General features: G+C 35.4%; 1 protein-coding gene across 1 annotated transcript in view; it reads left to right on the top strand.

Annotated features, from left to right (window-relative positions):
- Nucleotides 1–212: 212 nt before the first annotated feature.
- Nucleotides 213–24,591, top strand: part of valopa (vertebrate ancient long opsin a) — a 78,118-nt gene continuing 53,739 nt past the window's right edge. The window contains exons 1-2 of the mRNA XM_030155635.1: nucleotides 213–878; nucleotides 11,328–11,538. Coding sequence (XP_030011495.1) covers nucleotides 515–878; nucleotides 11,328–11,538 — 575 coding nt within the window. The 5' untranslated portion in view covers nucleotides 213–514. The remainder of the gene's footprint in view (nucleotides 879–11,327; nucleotides 11,539–24,591) is intronic.

Here is a 24,591-nt window from a genome sequence, read left to right as displayed (position 1 = left end):
GCCACCGGTGTCCAAAACGCGTAAAGACGCGCACGAAAGGAGACGGACAAGCCGCGTCCTGTCGCCTCTCCTGGGGGGGTGGGGGGGCAGTGGTGACGTTGGAGCCGCCTATATAAGAGCTTCCAAGATGCAACTGATCGGTCATTAATGCACTTGCTTTTGCTTGTGTGTGATTTCCACGGCGCCCACAGTCTGCGTGTGCGCCTCCGCCACGACTCCGCTCCCACACCCCAGCGCGCGCGCTCTCATGCTCCACTACTCGAGATTTCTGCTTTTCCGTGCTCCAGCGAACACGCGGATTTCAACCCACGAACTTTGTCAAAGAAGCGTCCCAGGGCGCAGAGGATGCTCCACGGTGGTGCAGCCGCAGCCGCAACTGTGTGTGAACGCGCACCGGTGAGCGCGTCCGGAGAAGGTGCGAAGTGAAGTTGTGAGTATGAGAAAAAGAGATCACAGCGGATTTTCCCTGGGTTAGAGCCTTCTAGCAGATCAGCCCCAGTTCTGAGCATGGACAATGGATACTTTAAGTCTGTCCGTGAACGCCGTGTCCTACACTGAGGCCACTGAACTCACCACCTCTGATGATCCGTTCAATGGACCCATCAAAAACATCGCGCCATGGAACTTCACCATCCTGGCCGTGCTCATGTTTGTGGTCACGTCGCTGTCTTTGAGCGAGAATTTCCTGGTTATGTTTGTCACCTTTAAGTTTAAACAACTTAGACAACCCCTGAACTACATCATAGTCAACCTGGCCATCGCAGACTTTCTGGTGTCCCTCACCGGTGGACTAATAAGTTTCTTGACAAACGCCAGGGGTTATTTCTTTCTTGGGAAGTGGGCTTGCGTCCTGGAGGGGTTCGCTGTCACTTTTTTCGGTAGGTATTACCTGGTTTTATCTGTTGTGCTGAATGTGAGCAGCATCTACAACTGTAGGTGTCAGTGTCGGAACGTTTTTGTTTTTTTTTTGCTCCGAGAAAATATCGCAGAGATTTTATATATTTATTTAATCCTTTATTTAACCCATAAAGATCCACACTCTCAAAAACAGAGGTACCATCTTGTACTTAAAAGGGTACAAATGCTTGTCGCTGGGGGTGTACTTTTTTGAGAGACATTTCTGTACCATTTCGAAATGGTCCATTTTTGTATCTTAAGAACTTTACATAGAAAGAAAACTCTCATATAGTTGATAATGCCATGACGTTTAAAGTTTGAACCGGTGGCCTAATTGAGAAAAAAAAAAAAAAAAAAAAAACGGGATAGGCAAGCTACAACATCAAGACATGGAGGTGTGAATGAAAACTTGATAAAACAGAGATTATGGCAATAATCAGAGGTTCTAATAAGATAAATAAATTATTAGGCCATTATCATTGAGCTAATTGGGCTATTAAATTAAAACTTAAATTATTATTAAATATAATATAGAGTAATTACAGTATGATACATAATAAATAATGTCCTAAGCCTAATGTTTGAACTATAATTAGGCCTACTGTTCAGTTCTCCTAGCCTATAGCCTATTCTCATGGTCTGCACACAGTTTTTAATGCTGCAGGGTACCTTATAGTACAGATTTGTACTTTACATAACTTTGGACCCTTTCTCATAGTCTAAAGGTGCAATTCTGGCCTCCTAAAGACCAATATTGTACTTTTGAGAGAACAATCTTCAAAAAATATACTTATAGGTACATAAATGTTCTGATCTCGTACCTCTATTTTTGAGAGTCCAGGGATACTTTTGTGGCTGTTCAAAAATTTTTTTTTTTTTTCTCTTTCCTTCGAAGACCCAGCTATGGGTTTTCTGTCCATATTTGTGGACAAGAGTTTCACAACTTTATACAAAAAAAAAAAAAAAAAAAAGAAAACTGTCCACCACAAAGGACATTCCATAAAAATTTTAAAAACTGCATCTGAAAAAACTGTTCCTTCATGATGTTTCCAATATACACACTTATTTAATAAATAACAAAAAAAAAAAGCTTGTACTTTGCTGACATTTCCTGGGCTATATTTAGCTTTTTTAAAAGTGATTTATTACTTTTTATTCTGACAAAATCTTCTATATTTTGCATTTTTTCAGTGTAAACCATGTATTTTCCTCTATTTAATTCATTGATCATGTAGATTTTCATAAAAGTTCAGATTAAAGTTGAAGGTTATTACATCAGAAACAGAGAAAACCAAAGACAAAGTGAGTTTTTCAGTCAAATGTATCATTAACCTCCTAAGACCCAGGAAATGTCAGCAAAGTACAAGCTTTCTTTCTTTTTTATTAAATAAGTGCCTATATTGGAAACATCATGATGCAACAGTTTTTTCAGATGTAGTTTTTAAAATTTTCATGGAATGTCCTTTGTGGTGGACAGTTTTCTTTTCTTTTTGTATAAAGTTGTGAAACTCATGTCCACAAATGTGGACAGAAAACCCATAGCTGGTTATTAGGAGGATAATTCATTGATGATGTAGATGTTCATAAAACTTCAGATTAAAGTGGAAGGCTATTATATCAGAAGCAGAGACAACTGAAGAAAAAGTGACTTTTTCAGTCAAATCTATCATTAACTGAACATAAACCCAGTGTGTCCATCCACTGTCATTGATCCAACTCCATGAGTTTTACTGGTGAATCAATGTTGTAGATCACAGGTGTCAAACATGCGGTCCGGGGGCCAAATCCGGCCCGCCAAAGGGTCCAATCTGGCCCGTAGGATGGATTTGTGAATTGCAAAAATTACACTGAAGATATTAACAATCAATAGTGTACAAATCATTTTAATTCAGGTTCCATACATACCCATATAAACTAATTAGATCTCATCTGGGTCAGACCAGAAAAACACCATCATAATAACCTACAAATAATGACAAGTGCAGATTTTATCTTTTTTTTTAGATTTATGAAAAACCCACGTCTGGATTAGAAAAACTACTAGGATCATCAAATTTAACACAGTGTCTTTATTTATAGCACAATATAAGACCATTTACAGCCATGTTTTCATGATGAAATGCACTGACACCTAGGCAGGTTTTCGTGTCCCAATTTTGGTCCTATTTTGGTCCCAATATTTTATTAAAAATGCGTTAATTTTGGGATGGCTCAGAGCAAGAGTATAATTTTTTTTTTGCATTTATCTGAGGTCATCATTAAGTACATCCTGGGGGAAATATGTCTAAATTTGTCTTTTATTATTGGGTCTAAAAAAGCTGGAAAAGTGCCAGGTACCAAAATGAACCCAGTTTCATAGAAGAACCCAAATGAAGTTTTTATATTTTATCATTTTTTAATATATTTTTATGTGGGTATTAGTGTTATGAAAAGGACAGAGTTTATTTTTGTTTTTTTAATATGGGTATTATTGTTATGAAATGGACAGAGTATATTTTTGTTTTTTTTATATGGGTATTTGTTATGAATTGGATATAGTTTATTTTTGATAAGTATATTTCTACTAAGAAGGGGGAAATATGTTTACATTTCTCTTTTATTATTGGGTGTAAAAAAGCTGAAAAAGTGCCAGGCACCAAAATAAACCCAGTTTCAAAGAAGCACCCAAATGAATTTTTTATATTTTATTTTATCATTTTTTTAATATATTTTTTATGTGGGTATTAGTGTTACGAAAAGGACAGTTTATTTATTTATTTTTTTAATATGGGTATTATTGTTATGAAACGGACAGAGTATATTTTTGTTTTTTTACATGGGTATTTGTTATGAATTGGATATAGTTTATTTTTTATAAGTATATTTCTACTAAGAAGGGGGAAATATGTCTACATTTCTCTTTCATTATTGGCTGGACAAGTGCCAGGTACCAAAATAAACCCAGTTTCATAGAAGCACCCATCTACAAAGAGTCTCAGTTCCTACTCAGTTTACTTTTTAGATTCCAGGGTGTACATAATGTGTTTGACAGTTTTGGAATCATCGTCTGTGTAATAGTCATATATAGTTTTCTGTTCTGCTTAGGTCTGGGTATCAGACCAGATCCCAGGCTCAGTAACAGCTCTCTGTAAGTCTGTAAGTCCACGCTGACAGAAGCGGTGGGACAGGACTAGTCTTCTCATACTGCGACGCATGACTCCCCATAAGTAGTTTCACCACCGCCGTGACCACCCGTATCCTGTATCTAAGGCGGTGGATTGTCTCGTTGTGTCGACGCAAGCTAAGTTTGACGCAGAATAATGAAAGCAGACGCTCCCAACGTGGATGTGGGTGAAGGAACGAAGAACAGCCTGAGGTACACGAAAGTAAGACTGGAGAGAACATGATCAGTTCAGGCAACGGTGCCTTATTAGATTTAGTAACAAGGTTTGTGCAATTTATTTTTGAAACTTGGATAGCTTACAGATGACTAAGTCACAAGATACAAACGTACAGGTTTGTTGTCAGAAGTGAATGTTAAATTACAATAAATGCTGCAGAGAGTGAAGTTTATGTCATTTGTGATAAGTACATGATTAATTTCACTATAAAAAAACAGTCTTATTAGGAGTTTATCTGCCATCATGAGTTATACAGTCTAAAAGAATGCATAAAATATGATATTATTGTGTATTGCCTATTTATAATTTATTGATGATGATGATGATGATGATGATGATGATACTGCAACGGTGATATAAATGAATATTTTAGCAGGAATAGCTTTGTTTGCATTTTGCTTTCTCTTAGGAAACTATCCAATGATAAGAATATATCAAAATAATATGCAGCAGCTGCAGTTTGGTTATTGCACTTGGCTATAATCCAGTTTCAACAACACTTCAGCCCTAATCTACAGGAGTGTGTAATAATTACCAAAACATGGCCTGTATCTTAGTGGATAAATTGCATGATTATTCCTGATGTATTGCTTGGTTTTGAATTATATTATCACTTAAAACACAGATGGCTCCCCTTGTGTTGGTGGAGAATCACATTATTTATAATCAAGAAGCGCGTGCATTGAATAAAAAAGGGCAAAGGGCGAGTGTCCGCTGACACAAAAACTGTTTTAGTGGGATTAGAAGCTGGACACGTCCTCTACAATAACCACCTGATGTAATTATTGTTGAAGAAGCCATGCTGAGGTACAATCGATAGCCAACTGAAGTGATGCTTACATCTTCAAGAGCCTCGTGGTCGAAAGCCACTCCAATTTTACTCTGGACGACTCTGAGTGATTGACAGCTGCAGCGTCACATGGATATTAGTGTGTGTGAGAGAGAGAGAGAGTAGATGGGAAAGTAATTAGGCTGAGTTTGCTCTTTCCTATGAGATGGATGGATGGATGGATGGATGGGAATATTTTTACTCCACCTGTGTGTTGAACTTACCCCTTAAAGTACTAAATGGATTTTTTCTCTATTTAACTTTTCTTAAGTAATTTATCACCATACATTATAACGTAATCCTCTGTATTTTGCATATTTTCAGTGTAAATCATATATTTTCCTATATTTAACTAACTGATCATGTAGATCTTCATTAAAGCCCAGATTAAAGTTTGACGGTTATTACATCTAAAACAGAAAAAAACAGAAGAAAAAGTGACTTTTTTAGTAAAATATATCATTCAGTGAACACCCAGTGTCTCCACATCTAATCTCAGCATGATGATTAAAGTACGTGATCTGTAAATTAAATATAGGAAAATACCTGATTTTCAATGAAAAAATGCAAAATTCAGATTATATGATTTGATAAATGTTGATAAATCACTTAAGAATGGTAAAGAGATGAAATATTTATTTAATTTTTGTGGCAGTTCCCAAATTGATTTTTGTCTCTATTTATACTTCTTGAAGTGTTTTATTACCATTTATATATTATCCCTTATATTTTACATTTTTTCTGTAAAATCTGGTATTATCCCGTAAATTAATTTATTGGTCATGTAAAATTTCATTAAAGTTCAGATTAAAGTTGAGGGTTATTATATCAGAAACAGAGAAAACTGAAGAAGAAGTGACTTTTTCAACAAGGATATTAATAAGTGAACATAAAAACAAGTGTGTCCATTCATTGTCATTGATCCAACTCCATGGGTTTTACTGGTGAATCAGTGTTGTAGAAGATGACAGTGTTTCCATGTTCTTTTTTTTATATTTTCACCAATTTTCATGGCCATTATCACAAGAACTAAGTCCTGAAGTGTGTCCCAAACTTGCAAGATGTGGCCAAAAAGTGTCATGTGATTTTGTTGTTTTGACATGTAAAATAACTTATAAAGACCCAGTGCTAAATTGTGGCAGTTCCAAATATTTTTCCCGATATTTATCTTTTCTTAAGTGATTGATGAACATTTTTTATAATATAATCCTCTGTATTTTACATTTTTTTCAGTGAAAGTCATGTATTTTCTTATATTTGGTGTACTGTCATGTAGATGTTCATAAAAGCTCAGGTTAAAGTTGAGGGTTATTATATCAGAAACAGAGAAAAATGAAGAAGAAGTGACTTTTTCAACAAAGATATTAATAAGTGAACATAAAAACAAGTGTGTCCATCCACTGTCATTGACCAACTCCATTGGTTTTACTGGTGAATCAGTGTGGTAGAAGATGACAGTGTTTCCATGTTTAAAAAAAAAAAAAAAGAATAAAATAATAATAATATTTTCACCAGTTTTCATGGCCATTATCAGGAGAACTAAGTCCTGAAGTGCCTCCCAAACTTGCAAGAGTGGCCAAAAAGTGTTATTATGTGATTTTGTTGTTTTGACATGTAAATTAACTTATAAAGACCCAGTGCTAATTTGTGACAGTTCCAAATATTTTTTTCCCAATATTTAACTTTTCATAAGTGATTGATGAACATTTTTTATAATATTATCCTCTGTATTTTACATTTTTTTCAGTGAAAGTCATGCATTTTCTTATATGTGGTGTACTATCATGTAGCTATTCATAAAAGCTCAGATTAAAGTTGAGGGTTATTAGGGTTAAAGTGACTTTTACAGCAAAATACATCATTAATTGAACATAAACCCAGTGTTTCCATCCACTGTCATTGATCCAACTCCATGGGTTTTACTAGTGAATCAATGTTGTAGAAGATGACGGTGTTTCCATGGTAACTACAGAGTCTCTGAATGTCCAAACGGGTTATATGTGATGACCGTGAAAAGATGACAAACTATATTTTACACCAATTATTTACATGTATTTATAGGATTAATGAATCAACAGGTATTAAACATTTATAACAGTATATGCTGTTGGTCTACAGCGGTTGTTTGGGTGTTTATGGGTTAAATCAATAAAGGCAGCATTAAAAAACCTGAAATTAGATGACCTGATTAAAGTCATATGTTATACAGTGTACTACTTTTATACAGGCGCTACAGTTTGAGGATGTTCTAGGTCAACTTTTACCCACATTTACTGTAAATATAATTTCAGACTCTTTTGTAGTTATGTACCACTTGCATGTTATTACTGTAGATTCAGTTTGGGAATTATAGTCCATAATAACACTCTGCATGTCTCCATCATTTCATGTATTTTTTGTTTATTTTATGGGTTATAGTAGATGGACACATGCTCTGAATGCCACTTGTAGACATAAACAGTAGTCATATATGGGGTTAATTGCGTACAGTGAACCTTTAGATGCTGTTTTCGTTTATATGTGAACACCCTGACTTCCACCTTTCTCCAGTGAGGAGACATGAAGAGTACCTGGAGGTGGAAAGATTGGTAATTAGCCGGTCTGTGAAAATGACTTATTACCATAATTAATATTTTTGGACCTTAGAAGGCTAATGTGCTCAGTCTACATCATTAAACTATTTCTAGCATCCACACTGTCAGCTGTATTAACCCATAAAGACCCAAACAGCCACAGGAAATCAAACATATCTACTGATATATAATAAATAATACCTGTTGATCCACTAATTCTATCAATACATGTAAATAATTGGTGTAAAATATAGTTTGTTGTCTTTTCATGGTCATCAGATATGACCCATTTGGATGTTCAGAAGTTTGGATATTCAGTAGTTACCATGGAAACACCGTCATCTTCTACAACACTGATTCACCAGTAAAACCCATGGAGTTGGATCAATGACAGTGGATGGACACACTTGTTTTTATGTTCACTTATTAATATCGTTGTTGAAAAAGTCACTTCTTCTTCAGTTTTCTCTGTTTCCTCAACTTTAATCTGAACTTTAATGAAATTTTACATGACCAATAAATTAATTTACAGGATAATGCCAGATTTTCAAAAAAAAAAAAAAAAAAAAGTAAAATATAAGGGATATTATATAAATAGTGATAAAACACTTAAGGAAGTAGAAATAGTGACAAAAATCCAATTGGGAACTGCCACAAAAATAACTAAATAAATAAATATTTCATCTCTACCATTCTTAAGTGATTTATCGGCATTTATCCAAACATACATGTATAATCTGTATTTTGCTTTTTTTTTTTCAGTGAAAATCAGGTATTTTCCTATATTTAATTTACAGATCATATACTTTAATCATCATGCTAAGATTAGATCTGAGGGTTATTCGATTAAAAACTGAAAAAGCACAAGAAAAAGTGACTTTTTTCAGTAAAATATATCATTAACTGAACGTAAAAACAGAAGATGATGGTGTTTCTATGTTTAATATGGAGCCTCTGAACGTCCAAATGGGTCATATCTGATGACCATGAAAATATGACAAACTGTATTTTACCTGAATTATTTCAATGTATTGATAGGATTAGTGGGTCTTAAGTTATTAACCCTTTCATGCATGAATTGAATTTTTTTTTTTTTTTTTTTTAAATCTGGTTTTATTAAGAAGATATTTAACCTCCTAGGACCCAGGAAAGTACAAGTTTTGGCTTTTTTCAATTAAGTAATTGTCTATATTGCACACATCATGATGCAACAGGTTTTTCAGATGCATTTTTTTTTTTTTTTTTTTTTTTTTTTTTTTTAATTTTTATGGAATGTCCTTTGTGGTGGACAGTTTTTTGTTTCTTTTGTATAAAGCTGTGAAACGCTTGCCCACAAACATGGACAGAAAAGCCATAGCTGGGTCTTAAAAGGTTAACTTTATGAGATCACAGAGCAGTCACAATTCTAAAACTAAGAAAATACTTTTTTTCATTGTATTGCTTAGGGCCTATAGAGACGGTCCCCATGTGGTTTGGAGTATATTGCCTTTATAACCCTTTGGAAAGTGAGCTTAAACTGTGTGTCCACAAATGTGAACATCATGCATGAAAGAGTACATTTCAGATCAGTAGATGCTTTTGGTCACTGGTGGATATTTGAGTCTTTATGGGTTAAAGATGCCCAGAAAGTACACAGAGAAAATCAGTAAAATCTTCAGCCTTAATCATGTGACTCATACGTGTCAATAGGGGTGTGTATCAGCAAGAATCTGGCAATACAATACAAATCACAATACAAAGATCACGATATATCACGATACTGTTAAAAAGGCAATTTTTTATTGGTTTTGTTTCTTTTTTTAAAAGATTATTTCCTGGAAGAATGGAATTACACCAGAAATATGCACAAATACTAAATACATTTTTATTTGATCACAACAGGATTGAATGCTATGTCACAAAATGTTCCTGTGTTAACCCTTTCATGCATGAATTATGAAAACCTTAGTCAAAATTTTTTTCTTGAGTGTTTTTATTCCTCCTTAGGCATGAAAAAAACAATGTGATCAAGTTTTTTTTTTTTTTCTTTTCATGGAGTTACATAATGTCCATGCATTTAATTTTTGAAGTAAAGAAATGTGTTTAAAACCCACTATCAGAAAGTGAGATGAAAACAATGAAATAAAAACATTGTAGTGCTGCTAATCTGATGTTTTCTCATATTTTAACATATTCTAATGCTAGTTATTACTCACTTCATGGAGATAATATACAAAAAAAACCTTTTTGTGTAACAAATAATTTATTTACACTAAAACATGTCACTGCAGATCAGGTTTATCAAGAACAGCAAAGTTACAGTAATGGTCTGAATTGCAGTGTTTGGGATGGTGCATAAGTGTCCACTGTGTTGGCTGATATGGAACTAAAACAACAAAATCCATGAATATACAAGAGAATAGCTGTAGAATAACTGTCCACTGTAGTGACCACTATGCATGAAAGGGTTAAAACTTCAATTATGTTTTACAGACATTACAGTTTAAGATCGTGTTCAAATGTTCAGATTCTCATAGTTCATAACTAACATCATAACATTATTTTTGTGCAGTACCTACCAGGGATGTAAGAAAATATCAGTTTGGCAATATATTGCGATATTTCATTTCACAATACTGTATCGATATTAAAAAGTGCTGTATCAATATTTTTAGGTATTTATTCAAATGCAGATATTGTGGAGGTTCATTTTTGTTTTTTTGTTTTTGTTTATATTTTATTTATTATTATTTAACATTCTTATTAAATGAAGTTAGTTCCTTTGTTGGGATTGCACAAAAATAATGTTCTGATGTTAGTTATGAATTAATAGAAAATGAACATTTGAACAGGATCTTAAACTGTAATGTCTGTAAAACATAATGTAAGTTTTAACACAGGAACATTATGTGATGTAGCGTCAGATCCTGTTATGATCAAATAGAAATGTGTTTAGTATTTGTGCATATTTCGGGTGTAATTCAATTCTTCAGGGAAACAATCATTTAAAAAAAAAAGAAACAAACAAAAAAATTGCCTTTTTAACAGTATCGTGATATATCGTATTGTAATCCTAGTATTGTGATTTGTATCGTATCGCCCGATTGTTGTCAATACACACCCCCAATCCCAACAAAGGAACTAACATTATTTAATAAAAAAGTGTTTAATCATAAGAAATAAAATATAAACAAAAAAGAAAAACAAACAAAGCTCCACAATATCTACATTTGAATAAATACCTAAAAATATTGATAAAGTACTTTTTAATATCGATACAGTATTGTGAAATGAAATATTGTGATATATTGCAGAACCAATATTTTTTTATATCCCTATGTATCAGTAGTAAAGTCATGTTGAAAAAACGGAATTATGTAGCCTAGTTATTTGCGTCTTTATGGGTGACATAGCGTGACACTGAGGACAAAACCTAAGCTTGTGGTCCTGTTTGGATGTGTTCTTAAAGCACAGATATGATAAACTAATTGGATTTTACGCTTAAGTGAAAAACAGAGGTTATCTAAGGGAAATCTAAAGTGGGGATATTTGAAACAAGTAATTATTTACAGTTGAAAGTGTCAGATAATGATCAGAAAAGTCCAGGTCTGCCATGGATGTGTGTGTTTGTGTGTTCTGGTGCCGCTGACCTCCTGCCGTCTGCTCCAGGGATCGTGGCCCTCTGGTCGCTGGCCGTCCTGTCCTTCGAGCGGTTCTTTGTGATCTGCCGACCTCTGGGGAACATCCGTTTACAAGCCAAGCACGCGGTCCTGGGTCTGCTGTTCGTCTGGACCTTCTCCTTCGTCTGGACCTTCCCTCCGGTACTGGGCTGGAACAGATACACCATAAGCAAGATCGGAACCACCTGTGAACCCGACTGGTGAGAAAACGCTTTTCTTTACGTCTCGGCATGACACAAAATCACCTTCAGTGTTTAAAGAGATGAACTGTCAAAGGGTCGGCTCATGGTTCAGTCTGTGGATTATTGAACTTTTCACATGATTTCACTGTTAAACCCAGGGGTGTCCAGCTAGTTTTAGTTCAGGGGCCACATTCAGTCTCAAGTGGGCCTGACCAGTACCTTTATTTATTTATTTAAATTCAGAGATATATTGAGAATGGAACCTCATTTACAATATAGCCGAGACAAAACAAAACATTTGAAACATACAGTGGACATATCAGAAATACCAAAAAGCAGCGATGCACCGATACCACTTTTTTCCAGACTGAGTATAAGTACAAGTACTTACATTTAAGTACAGGGTGACACAAAAAACGGGAACTTTTTAACAATCCAATAAAACCAAGAGTGATGGAAGAAAAGAATTTTATTCATAGTAATTGAAACCTTAACACATGCCATTTAAGAAACAATGATGGAATTTTCATTTTTTAAAAATTACTTCCTGTAGATGGCGTCCTCCTGTACAAATGCATTCTTGAAATCTGCTGTTGAGATTCCTCATTGACCGCTGCAACATCTCAGCTGGGATACTGTGAATTTCATCCTGAATTCTCTGTTTTAACTCATCCAGAGTTCTTGGTCGAGTCGTGCACACTTTACTCTTGAGATAGCCCCACAAGAAAAAATTACAAACAGACAAATCTGGCGATCTAGGGGGCCAGAGAACGTTACCCAATCTTGAGATCACACATTTACCGAACAATTCTCGCACAGCCGCCAATGGTTACTAAAATGGCGGTGTGTTTACTTGCTCAAGGTCACTGTCTCGCAGTGCTGCCACTTTCTAATGTCTGCCAATACGCACTTCAAAAATTCACGTTTTTTTGGGTCACCCTGTATTTTTAAAAAATGAAAATTTCATCATTGTTTCTTAAATGGCATGTTTTAAGGTTTCAATTACTATGAATAAAATATTTTTCTTCCATCACTCTTGGTTTTATTGGATTGTTAAAAAGTTCCCATTTTTTTGTGTCACCCTGTACTTGCATCCATGGCTCAAATGGTATAGCGGGTTGTCCAATAACCGAAGGGTTGGTGGTGTTTGGTATCGGTATTGGTCATGAGAAGCAGGAAGTTTTCGGTTATCGGTAGTAAAAAACTATTATCGTGCATCCCTAGTTTTCACTATTGTTAACATATCCAGGCAACAGACACAAACCATCACTGTTGAGCCGCATTGTGTAATAAATTCCCATTACATAATAAAAGTTCAAAATGTAATAAGAATGTCACGTCATCTTGTAATAAAGCCGCATTATGTAATAAGCTGACGCATTTTGTAATAAATCACGTCAACGCATTATATAGTAAATTTTTTCACATTATGTAGTAAGTTATTACAATTTGAGAAATTTATTACAAAATGCACTTGACACATTTTTATTAAAAAAAAAAAATTAATGACATGGTTCATTATGTAATAACAATCCAAATTAATATAATTTCAGAGCAATTTAGAAGAAATTAGTCACAGGAGCTACAGGTAATGAATCAGAACTTTAACCACACAGTTTAAAGATTAATTTAGCACATTACATTTTCCTGAAAATAAAAATGTGTCAAGTGCATTTTGTAATAAATTTCTCAAATTGTAATAACTTACTACATAATGCGAAAAAATTTACTACATAATGCATTGAGGTAGTTTATTACGAAACGCGTCAGTTTATTACATAATGCGGCTTTATTAAAAGATGACGTGACATTCTTATTACATTTTGAACTTTTATTACATAATGGGAATTTATTACATAATGTGGCTCAACAATCACTGACGTGTGATGTTCTATGTTCTGATTCAACAAGTGCTGTCATTCAATTAGAAAAGACCTAAAGAGCTGTTAGCCAACAAAAGCATTTACTGATACAAGATGTTTAATGACTGTTGAATCATTGTTCTCATTAAATTATTTAAATAATTCATGTAAAATTCAGTTCCTCTACTGTTCATTGACATTAGATATAATATTCAGGGGTGGCCATGGCTCAGGTGGTAAAGTGGGTTGTCCAATAACCAAAGGGTTGGTGGTTCAAATCCCGCTCTGTCCATTGTGTCAGTCCATTGTGTCCTTGGGCAAGACACTTCACCCTCCTTGCCTGAAGTGCTGCTACTCACACTGGTGTATGAATGTTTGGTGGTGGTGGTAGTTTACCACCAGAGGGGGAGTGTGAGAGTGAACGAATAATGGATCCGCTGTACACACTTTGAGTATGTGTTCATAGAAAAGCACTATATAAAAGTAATCCATTATTACTTGCTGATACCGAGTACCGATTTAAGTACTTAATAATACCATTACAGTTCTTAGTTAGTTTTGTAAATGTGCTTTATTGCCGTTGTCATTAGTCTGACTGGAACAAAGTGCTGCTACTGACATTTAATGTGTTGGAATGAGTGTTTTTCAATCAATCCACCAGGGGGCGCCGCTCTTAATTAACCATACTGGACAAATACCACAAAGAAAAGTAAAGTTTTTTGAGAAGAAGAAGAATAAAGTCAGTAATAATAAACATGGAAGCAACAAAGGCAACACTAATGCGGATACTAATGTCGCAGAGTTTTTGCTGGTAAGGTTTACTCATCAGCTCAGTGGGATACAAAGTACCTTCTATAATTACATACTAGTTTGATAGGAGCTATTCTGCATAATCAACAGTTTTACTTTCGACACTTTAAACTACATTTGCTGATGATCATTATGTACTTCTAGTTAAGTAGCGGTGTGAGTTCAGGCGTTTACTTCTAAAAGGAGGTTCCTGCACTGTGTTATTTTTAATTTTATCTAAGTAAAGGATATGAACGCAATTTCCACCTCTGAAAAACTTCCACTTCTGATGTTTGGTGTGATTTATTTATTTATTTATTTTATCTAAACCTTTAAAAACACTCAAACCCAACCTCATGGAACTAATGATTCAGATCCAGACACAAGCCTCTTTTTTCTGTCCGATTGTTCAGTCTGGCTCCCTGCAGTTTGTGCGCTTTATAACTGAGTCTGGGTTTTATTCATCAAGTCTACACCTATCTGAAAAAAAAGAAAAAGAAAAAAAAAAAGAAAAGAAAAAAAAAGTTCATCTCCCCCACCTCCACATCCTTCTCTTACATCACAGAAGAAATAATTGCTTTGTGCATATACAGGGGTTGGACAAAATAATGGAAACACCTTAAAAAATCAACAAAATATAATTTAATATGCTGTAGGTCCGCCTTTTGCGGCAATTACAGCCTCAATTCTCCGAGGTATTGATTCATACAACTTGTGAATTGTTTCCAAAGGAATTTTAAGCCATTCTTCAGTTAGAATACCCTCCAACTCTTTTAGAGACGATGGCGGTGGAAATCAACGTCTTACTTGAATCTCTAAAACTGACCATAAATGCTCAATAATGTTGAGGTCTGGGGACTGTGCCGGCCATACGAGATGCTCAACTTCATTAGAATGTTCCTCATGCCATTCTTTAACAATTCTAGCTGTATGGATTGGGGCATTATCATCTTGAGGTGAAGGTGTTTCCATTATTTTGTCCAACCCCTGTATATATACAGCTGTATATCTATGGTTTAATTCACTCATAAGTCGTAAATCTCAGGTTCTGAAGGGGGTTTTGTTGTTTCAGGTGTTATATGTTGTGCTTGTGCAGATGTTCTACAGCACAGGTGTCAAACATGCGGCCCGGGGGCCAAATCCGGCCCACCAAAGGGTCCAGTCTGGCCTGTATGATGAATTATACAGAAGATTTTAACAATCAGTGGTGTAAAAATCATTTTAATTCAGGTTCCACTCAACTGGGTCACATCAGTAAAATAGTACCATCATAATAACCTATAAATAATGAAAACTGCAGATTTTATCTTTGTTTTAGTGAAAAAAAGTTAAATTACATGAAAATGTTTGCATTAATAAACTACCCTTTTACAAAAAATGTGAATAACCTGAACAAATATGAACAACCTGAAATGTCTGAAGAAAAGTAAATGCAATTTTACCAATATTCTGCCTGTTACTAGATGTTTTGTGCATTTGTAATTCTAATGTAAGTTGTAACGCACATGTGTAAATGATAAACTGATAAAACGGGGTATAATATTTTTAAAATTGTACTTGTTTTTCTTAAGACATTTCAAGTTGTTCATGTTATTCAGATTTTTAAGGAAACGTTGTAGATGTAAACATTATCATAATGTAATTTTACTTTTTTCACTGTTATTTTACAGGTTCAGCCCACTTGAGATCATATTGGGGTGAATGTGGCCCCTGAACTAAAATGAGTTTGACACTGTTCGACAGCATCACTCAACACAAAAGCATTCTGTTAAAATAACTAATGACCCACCTGAAGTATTAACTTAATCCGTAAAGACCCAAACAGCCACTGGTGACCAAAACCACCTACTGATCTAAAATGTTTAATAACTTCTGATCCATTAATCTTATCAATACATGTAAATAATTGGTGTAAAATACAGTTTTTTGTCTTTTTATGGTCATCAGATATGACCCATTGTGATGGCGTTAGTACAAACACTGAATCCAAATGCAGAACTCCGACACAAAAAATAAGGTTCAAAAGATTTATTAATTACACACAGGTGTAATAATAATAATAATAATAATAATAATAATAATAATAATAATAATAATAATAATAATAACAGAATCTTGAGGATAAAGGTTGGGGATTTCCTCCTTAGATTCGTCCTCCGGATCGAGGGCGACGGCCCGTCTCCCCGAGCGGCCTTTGGGGTATTTTTCCCGACTAGGGAAAAGCAAAGGGAGGTCAGGGACGGAAACAGGTCATGCACAGGCAGGCTATCAATCAGGCGACAGGACATAAGGACAAGGCAAAACTCACGTACCAGTAGTCAGGGCGAGAAAATCAGAACCAGGGAGTCAGATGAGGCAGACAAAACCGACAGGGAGCAGGCAGAAGGCAAAAAACCGAGGAATCCAAAAACGGGTCAAAACAGGCAGACAAACGAACAGACGAGGTCAAAACGCTGGTAAGAACTGCGAGAGTTACAAACTGGCGACTGACATAGGGAAGAGACAGGGTTTAAATACACAAAAGGGAGGGAAGACAACGCGACACAGGTGGAGCAAATCAGGGCGGAGACAGGTAATCAGGTAAGAGGTCAGAACAATCAGGGAACAGGAAGTAAAGACGACAGACAAGACACATGAGGGGAAACTTAACAAAATAAAACAGGAAGTGACAAACAAAACATAAAAGACAGACAAAACCAGACTAACGTCTGGCTGCAGGCATGACACCCATTTGGACGTCCAGAGGCTCTGTAGTTACCATGGAAACACCATCATCTTCTAGAACATTGATTTACCAGTAAAACCCATGGAGTTGGATCAATGACAGTGGATGGACAGACTTGATTGAAGTTCAGTTAATGATAGATTTTACTGAAAAATTCGCTTTTTCTTCAGTTTTTGCTGTTTGTGATATAATAACTCTCAATTGTAATCTCAGTATGATGTTTAAACTGCATGATCAGTAAATTAAATATGGGAAAATACCTCATTTTCACTTAAAAAACACAAAATGCAGCAGAGAGCACTATAATAAATGGTGATAAATCCCTTAAAAGAGTGATATTTAGCTTTTTTAAATGGAACTATGCATTTTCAAACATTTCCCTGTGGTCTGCATAAACTGCAAATGCTCTGCTTGGGTCTGAGTTCTTCATTAATTCAACTCCACAGGTCCATCTTCAACCCTATTTCTGAGTAATGACACCAGAAGGGTCGTTTCGAGCGCTGGCCCTTTAAATGCAAATGAGCCACTTCAGGCCCCGCCCCCTCCAGGTTGTTGGCTGTGCTGCTCTGTCCTGTTCAACCAACAACTGAACATTTTAGGTAATCTGCTCAAAGTTTGGACATATTTTCAGTTTTTACTACAGCCACTGCTGCTGACAAACAATTATGTCGTACTCAGAGAAACATTCATCAGGAGTCTTGACCTTATATGTGAAAATGTTGTGATGTAACTAGTTACATATGCAACAAATTAAGAAGGAATTGAAAATATATCATATCTAAAAGTAATGAAAAAATAACTATAACATCTCGAAATTTAATTACATATTTTGAACGTGATATTCATAATTTAGAATTTGTTGTAAATTTGATCATTTCATTTGGAAAATTTCAAATACACAAAATAAATACACCAAAATACACCCAAATTTTTTTTTAAATATTCCTGATAGAATTTGAAAAATATGTTAAACCTTTGGAATTTATCTTTAACAAAAAAAAGCACTAGCACCCTGACAATTTATGAAGAATTCTTTAAAACAGACTGAACTCTCTGATGCATTTATTTACTTATTTTTGTTATATATTTATTATTTGTCTATTCTGCCTTGTGTCTTTAGATCTATGCATTTTTCTTAAATTTATTTGTTCAAATGTTTTTTCTTTTTGACATCTTGATGTTTGTTTGTTCAAAAGTTATGTTTTGTATACCTGAATATTTTCAGTAAAGTTGCTTAAAAAAAAAAGAAGGAATTTAAACAGGTTGTAGAAATCCACTCAGTTGTTGCCAAAATGAATCTAAAGATAGCTCTGCGTCACCTGGAGGGTTCAAATTCAAACTTTATGAACTATTAGGGTCCAAATACACTAATAAATGAACCAAAGATTAATAAAAGTGGGTTTAGCAAAATATGAGCCCTTAAAGAAAGGCTAAATAGAGAGAACAAATCATTTTTGCAATTGCCACAAAAATAGCACTGGGTCTTTATGGGTTAAGTAGTTCAACCTAACCTTTACCCCTGAAACAAACTGATCATGGTTTTACTGCACATGCACTGATCATAATGACATTCTAGACGTTCTACTCTCAACCATCTGCCTCAGATCTCCATACGTTTTGCTGCCTCAGCTGTATTCATACGCACTGTGTGAATGTGGCTCAAGGAAAAAGTCAAGAAACGACTTGGTTCTGACCTTGGCCCTCAGGGTACCATCTGTGTAATGTTATTTAGCGGCGATGATCAAAGCGGTACAGATAGGGGGTTGAAGAAGAGCAGGGAGAGTAAATGGTCTAGACCAGTGGTTCTCAAACTTTTTACTGTGGAGGGCCCCCTGAAATACACTTTTTTAGCCAAGTTTTTATTTTTGTGACTTACTGAATGTTAGTGTTTCTATTTTTCTTTGGTTAAAGTCAGAGCATTGTGACTCATTGAAGATTTGGGTGGTTTAGATCAGTGGTTCTTTAACTTTTTACAGTGGAGTAGTTCCTGAAATATACTTTTTTTTTGCCAAGTTTTTTTTTTTTTTTTGTTACTTTGTGAATGTTAGTATTTCTATTGTTCTTTGGTTAAAGTCAAAACATTGTGACTCACTGGGGATTTGGATGGTTTAGATCAGTGGTTGTCGAACTTTTTACAGTGGAGTGCCCCCTGACATACACTTTTTTAGCCTTTTTTTTTTTGTTATTTACTGAATGCTAGTGTTTCTATTTTTCTTTGGTTAAAGTCAAAACATGGTGACTCGTTGAGGATTTGGATGGTTTAGATCAGTGGTTATTAAACTTTTTACAGTGGAGTATCTCCTTAAATATACTTTTTTTTTTATCCAAGCACCCCCAACTCTCGCTTCAGCATTTTTGATTGAAAAAAAATTAGGCAAATTTTTTTCCTGTGCCAAAGGTACAGGTAAGTAAATGTGTGCAAAATATAAACTGAAAGGTGTCCTCTTTCACTCATAAAATAAATAAATAAATAAATGGTCATTAATTAATAAATTATCCTTTCATTAACAAAAATAATTACTTAGCTATTCAAATAAAGTCATTTTGAATAATGTAAAATATAAATGTTCTTAAAATGTTACTAAACCTTAAACAAGATGACTGCCAATGAAACTATTATATGAAAATATTTATCGTGTTTTATATTTCAGCATGAATTCACATTGTTTATTTTGTATTTAGTACATGGTGACTTATTTATTTATTTATTTATTTATATTGATTTATTTTGAATATGGAAATGATACAAGCTTCCTGATTGCTGCTAATTGACTTCTTTGCACAACATAATACAGAAATGAAAATTCAAGGAAGCATAAAATAATGATACACACAAAAAGAAAAAAAGTCAAGAAAAAGAAAAAAAATAGAAAAAGAAAAAAGTCAAGAAAAAGAAAAAAAAGTCATGAAAAAGAAAAAAATCAGAAAAAGAAAAAAGTCAGAAAAAGAAAAAAAGTCAAGAAAAAGAAAAAAAAGTCAAGAAAAAGACAAAAAAGTCAGAAAAAGAAAAAAGTCAAGAAAAAGAAAAAAGTCACAAAAGGAAAAAAATGTCAAGAAAAAGAAAAAAAGTCAAGAAAAAGACAAAAAAGTCAGAAAAAGAGAAAAGTCAAGAAAAAGAAAAAAGTCAAGAAAAAGAAAAGTCAGAAAAAGAAAAAAGTCAAGAAAAAGGAAAAAAAAGTCAAGAAAAAGAAAAAAAAAATCAGATAAAGACAAAAAAAAGCAAAGAAAAAGAAAAAAAGTCATTTAATGTATTTTCCCAAAAAACATTCCAAGTACCCAGAGGGATTCTTCCGTGTACTCCACTTACAGAACCCCTGGTCTAGACAATACAATTAGGAGCCGGCCTTATGGAGACGCTCAGCACAGAGATGACCTGATCCACCTCTGGCTCCAAACTGTATGAGTTCGGTCAGAAAACATTTGGTTAACAGCAGCAGCACGAGCAGCACAGGTGCCGCATCCACGGCCATGATGCATTTTAAAAGCCTCATTTGTGTGCGTCTTTCTTATCAGTGGATGTATGCAGGTTTTCATCGCCGCACAGCTTTTGAATGTTAAAAAGGATGAACGCAGGGTTTTGAAGGATTCTACAGCGGATGGTTCATAGGTCCATGTCCTTGGTCAGGTGTGAGTGTGAGGATATGACCTACCAACACTGACTTTTTTTCACATCCCTTCCAGCGCTCAGGTATTGTGTATGACATTTATTACCGGAGTGCAGATGGAAGATGGCGTTTCAAGTCTCCAGACCTGCTGGGAAACGGTTTGGGCTTATAGCAGATCAGTTTTGCCCTCATTAAAGTATCATTATCAGCCAGACTGGCCTTCGAAGTGATGAAAGCAGCATATGTTTTGTGACTGGAGTCATCCCAAAAGTGAGAAAATGACAACTTCTAATATCTGCAAAGTGGGATTTCTCTTTAGCGTGTAATGTGTATTTAGTTGTCATGTTTTGCTGAAAATGTCAGAGGTGTTTAATGTCGTGTTTCCACTACATGGTACCTGCTCAACTCGACTTGACTCGGCCTTTTTGCGTTTCCATTACGAACTAGACAAGCACTCAGAGAACACAGACAACCACCAAAGCAGATCAGTGCCCCCCCCCATCACCACCAAAATGTAATCATTTGTTCCTGGTGCCAGTATCAACATTTCCTGAAAATTTCATCCAAATCTGTCCTTAATTTTTAGAGTTATCTTGCTAACAGACAGACAGACAGACAAACAAACAAACAAGGAGACAAACAAACAAACAAACAGACAAAGTACAAAGTTGAAGCTTGGTACCAGTCATATGTATGTTAAATTATATTAAATTCCAATCAATATTTGTTGAGTTATAATGAAAAATGTGTGGTAAATGGGATTTTCAATGTTAAATGTAAATGTCCACAGAGTCCACATTCCACAGTGGATGTGGACAATTTTATGCCAGATACAAGATATTGTTATAAGCTACGGGTGAATCAAATTAGAGGCTAATCAGAGTCGTTCTGAATTTTTATGAATTTTCAAAAATTGCTCAGTGATAAGAGATAGGAAAATTTGAGATTTTGTGACCTTGCTGTGACCTTGAACTTTGGCCTACTTGGCCCAAAATGTAATGGGTTGGTCCCAGGGCCTAGGCCTATCTGTGGGTACAATTTGGTAAAGATGGTTGGAATAGTTTTCCCGTAAAGTTGCTAACAAACACACAAACAAACAAACACACAAAGCAAAGTGATCACAATACTTCCTGGAGGAGTTAAAAAGGTCCTGGAATCTGGTACCCAGTACTAGTTTTTTAGTATCACCTCCATGGAGGTTCCAGGACTGGGGACCACATACTAAAATGTGATGTGTAAACACTGCAGACCACTGATTGGTCAGACAGTTGTCTCGGTGACCCGCTGTTTACAAAAACAGATGTGGAAGTTGACAGTAAATAAAGCTGTAGGTTAACCCACCTGATGACAGCCTGTAAAACTACACCATGGTCGGTTGAGGAGGTTCAGGCGTAAAAAGTATAAGCTTGATGAGACAACAAGCAATGAGTGAGTTTATCAGCAACTCTTTGAGCAGACGACACGGAAGTAACGCGCCGCATCGCTATGACGTCCAGGTACTGTAAAGTCAGTAGTGTCCTGTAATGGATACGGTCTCCAGGAATAGGACCTGGTACCAGAGTCGAGCCGAGTCAAGCCAGTTCCACATAGTGGCATTAGTTCACCTTTGAAGTGACATTAGGCTTGTTTTGGTTGTACATTTGTACTTTATTCTTGGGTGGACGTACTGTAACAACTGGAGGTATATGGGTGCGTTTCATAAGTACCGTGTCAACCGCAACAGGCGTGAAAATGAACATAAAACTAACTTTGAACTAGGGATGCAAATTATCGATTAATTCATTAATCATTAGTTGGTTGACCTTATTGATCGATTAACGATTAATTGATAAGCAGCGATTTTCCTCAGAAGCTGAATTTGTCTTTCGATAGGGTCTATAAGAATAAAAGCTAAATATTGCTTATAGACTTCATGAAAAAAGCATGTCATATTCCTTAATGATTGAATGATTGATTTATCGTACCATTGGATACAGTACAGGCAATGACATTTATGGAGTAGAACTAAAGAAGTTCTGCAGAGAAATTCAATAAAATAAAAGGATCTGAAGAGGGGCAGATTAGAAGAAATGGGTATTTCTGACTTTGCATCACTGACACGATGGAGCGACATTTCAGTGGAGATGCATCAAGTGGCCTCTGTGTGTGTGTGTGTGTGTGTGCATGTGTGTGTGTCCGAGGATTTACACAAAATCTGTAAAGAGCTGACTGCTGTAGTTTGCCATACTTTTGGATTTTGAGTCGAGGAAGACACTAGTGAAAATGGCAAGTTGATAGGACCAATATTTTGGGAGATATTAGTAATTTTGGAATACAATAGCCTTACAAAAATGCCAAAAATGGAACACCCTGCCTGATATAATTTGGCTTGCCATATCAGTAGCCATTTAAAAAAAAAAAACATTTAAAATGTACCTTTTTTTGACAGCGTTCTGTTGAGTTGTGTGTGTGCATGTGTGGTTGTGTGGGTATGTGCGCGTGTGCGAGTTTAAGTGTGTGTACATATGATTGTTTACTTGCACTTGCACTCCCTTTTTTATGATTGTTTTTTATATTGTTTACCTGTTGTGAAGCACACAGAGTCTGCCTTGTGCATGAAACGCACTTTATAAAGTTGAATTGAAGTGAACTGAATTACAATCACGTTGCTATGGCCAGAATGCTTTGGTGGTGACTGCTGGACAAATGTGGTACAGCATGCACGAATACACAAGAGGGTCAAAGCACGGTGTTTGAAACCTCTCTGACGGGATGACAGATTAGTGTTACTAAATGACCCACATTTTTACTTTTAAATCCACTTTTGCTTTAGTTGGACCATAAGGGATTATCCAAAACAAGGAGCTACTTTATATTTAAATTAGTGGTGGGCAACGATTAAAATTTTTAATCGCGATAAATCACATGGCTTTCTGCGATGAATCGCATAGTTGTTGGGGGGGGGGGGGGGGACGCATCAACAGCATGTATTGCCTTTCAGTGATATTCCAGACTGGAAGTACTCCGGTGATAAAAATAATTGCACGTCAGTACTTCCAAACAGCTGTGTCGTTCTCAGCCCCACCATCTGAAGACATTTAAAATGAAAATGTCCATGTTAAAAACCCCTACTTTTACACATGTTTATGTCCCCACCAGTGTATTTACAGTTGTGAGTGATTGACAGGAGTCTTAAGCCCACTAATCAGTACTAACACTAATAAGCCCATTAATATGTGATGTTCACTTGTTCAAAGCAAGCAAAAGGGGCCCTGAAGTGGTCAGAATAAGTTGCACTAACGTATGTTTTGTCCTTTCCGTGTTACCGTAGTCAGTTCGGACATTAAACTAACAGACACGCTTCTTTCACTCTGTTTGTATGGCCCCAAAAACGTTTGCCTGTGAGCATTTTATGTTCAGTTGTTGTAAGAATGAATAGTATCAAATATCTCTGATGTGAGCCTTTGTTGCTCAATAAAAAGACGTTGTAAATCTTTAATTAACCTGTAAATGCTAATCGTTAGCGTGTCTATGGATTTTCCCATTCAAGTTAGCATCGAGATAAAATGACTGCTAATACAACATTCACATCGTAAATGAGTAAAGGTTAGTTCAAAGGCTGACATATTAGACCTAAACACAACCAATGAATTTACATAAACTTAACATGAGCCTGCATAAAGAATTAGCAACCCATCTCCGACTGCTAGCATAAACGAATTAGCTTAAACATTAGCATTACTTGTAAAGTGCGCCGGTTTTCTCCTCTCAGCTGCACATACACACAGCACCGGTGTGTGGACCGGCAAAATAAAAGCATGAGTTTCAAAATAAGAGTCCGTATGTATAAATCAACTAAGACTTGCTTGAAAGGCAGAACAATAATAAAACAGCGTTAACGTGAGATAAAAAAAACAATTGTCGGCGTTATTTAATGAATGCGTTAACGCGGTAATAACGCGTTAACTTGCCCACCCCTAATTTAAATAAATGTTGGAATGACAGTCAATTAAAGTTGGCCCTTTCATTTTAATTTCTACATTTTATTACAAAATGTAGTTTGTTATTACCAAATTAGGCGTTATTACATAATGAGGTGAAGAATTATTAG

This window comes from Sphaeramia orbicularis, chromosome 15, assembly GCF_902148855.1.
Source record: "Sphaeramia orbicularis chromosome 15, fSphaOr1.1, whole genome shotgun sequence".
Lineage (NCBI taxonomy): Eukaryota > Metazoa > Chordata > Actinopteri > Kurtiformes > Apogonidae > Sphaeramia > Sphaeramia orbicularis.
The sequence above is the reverse complement of the archived record's forward strand: the minus strand, read 5'-3'. Positions and strand labels throughout refer to the sequence as shown.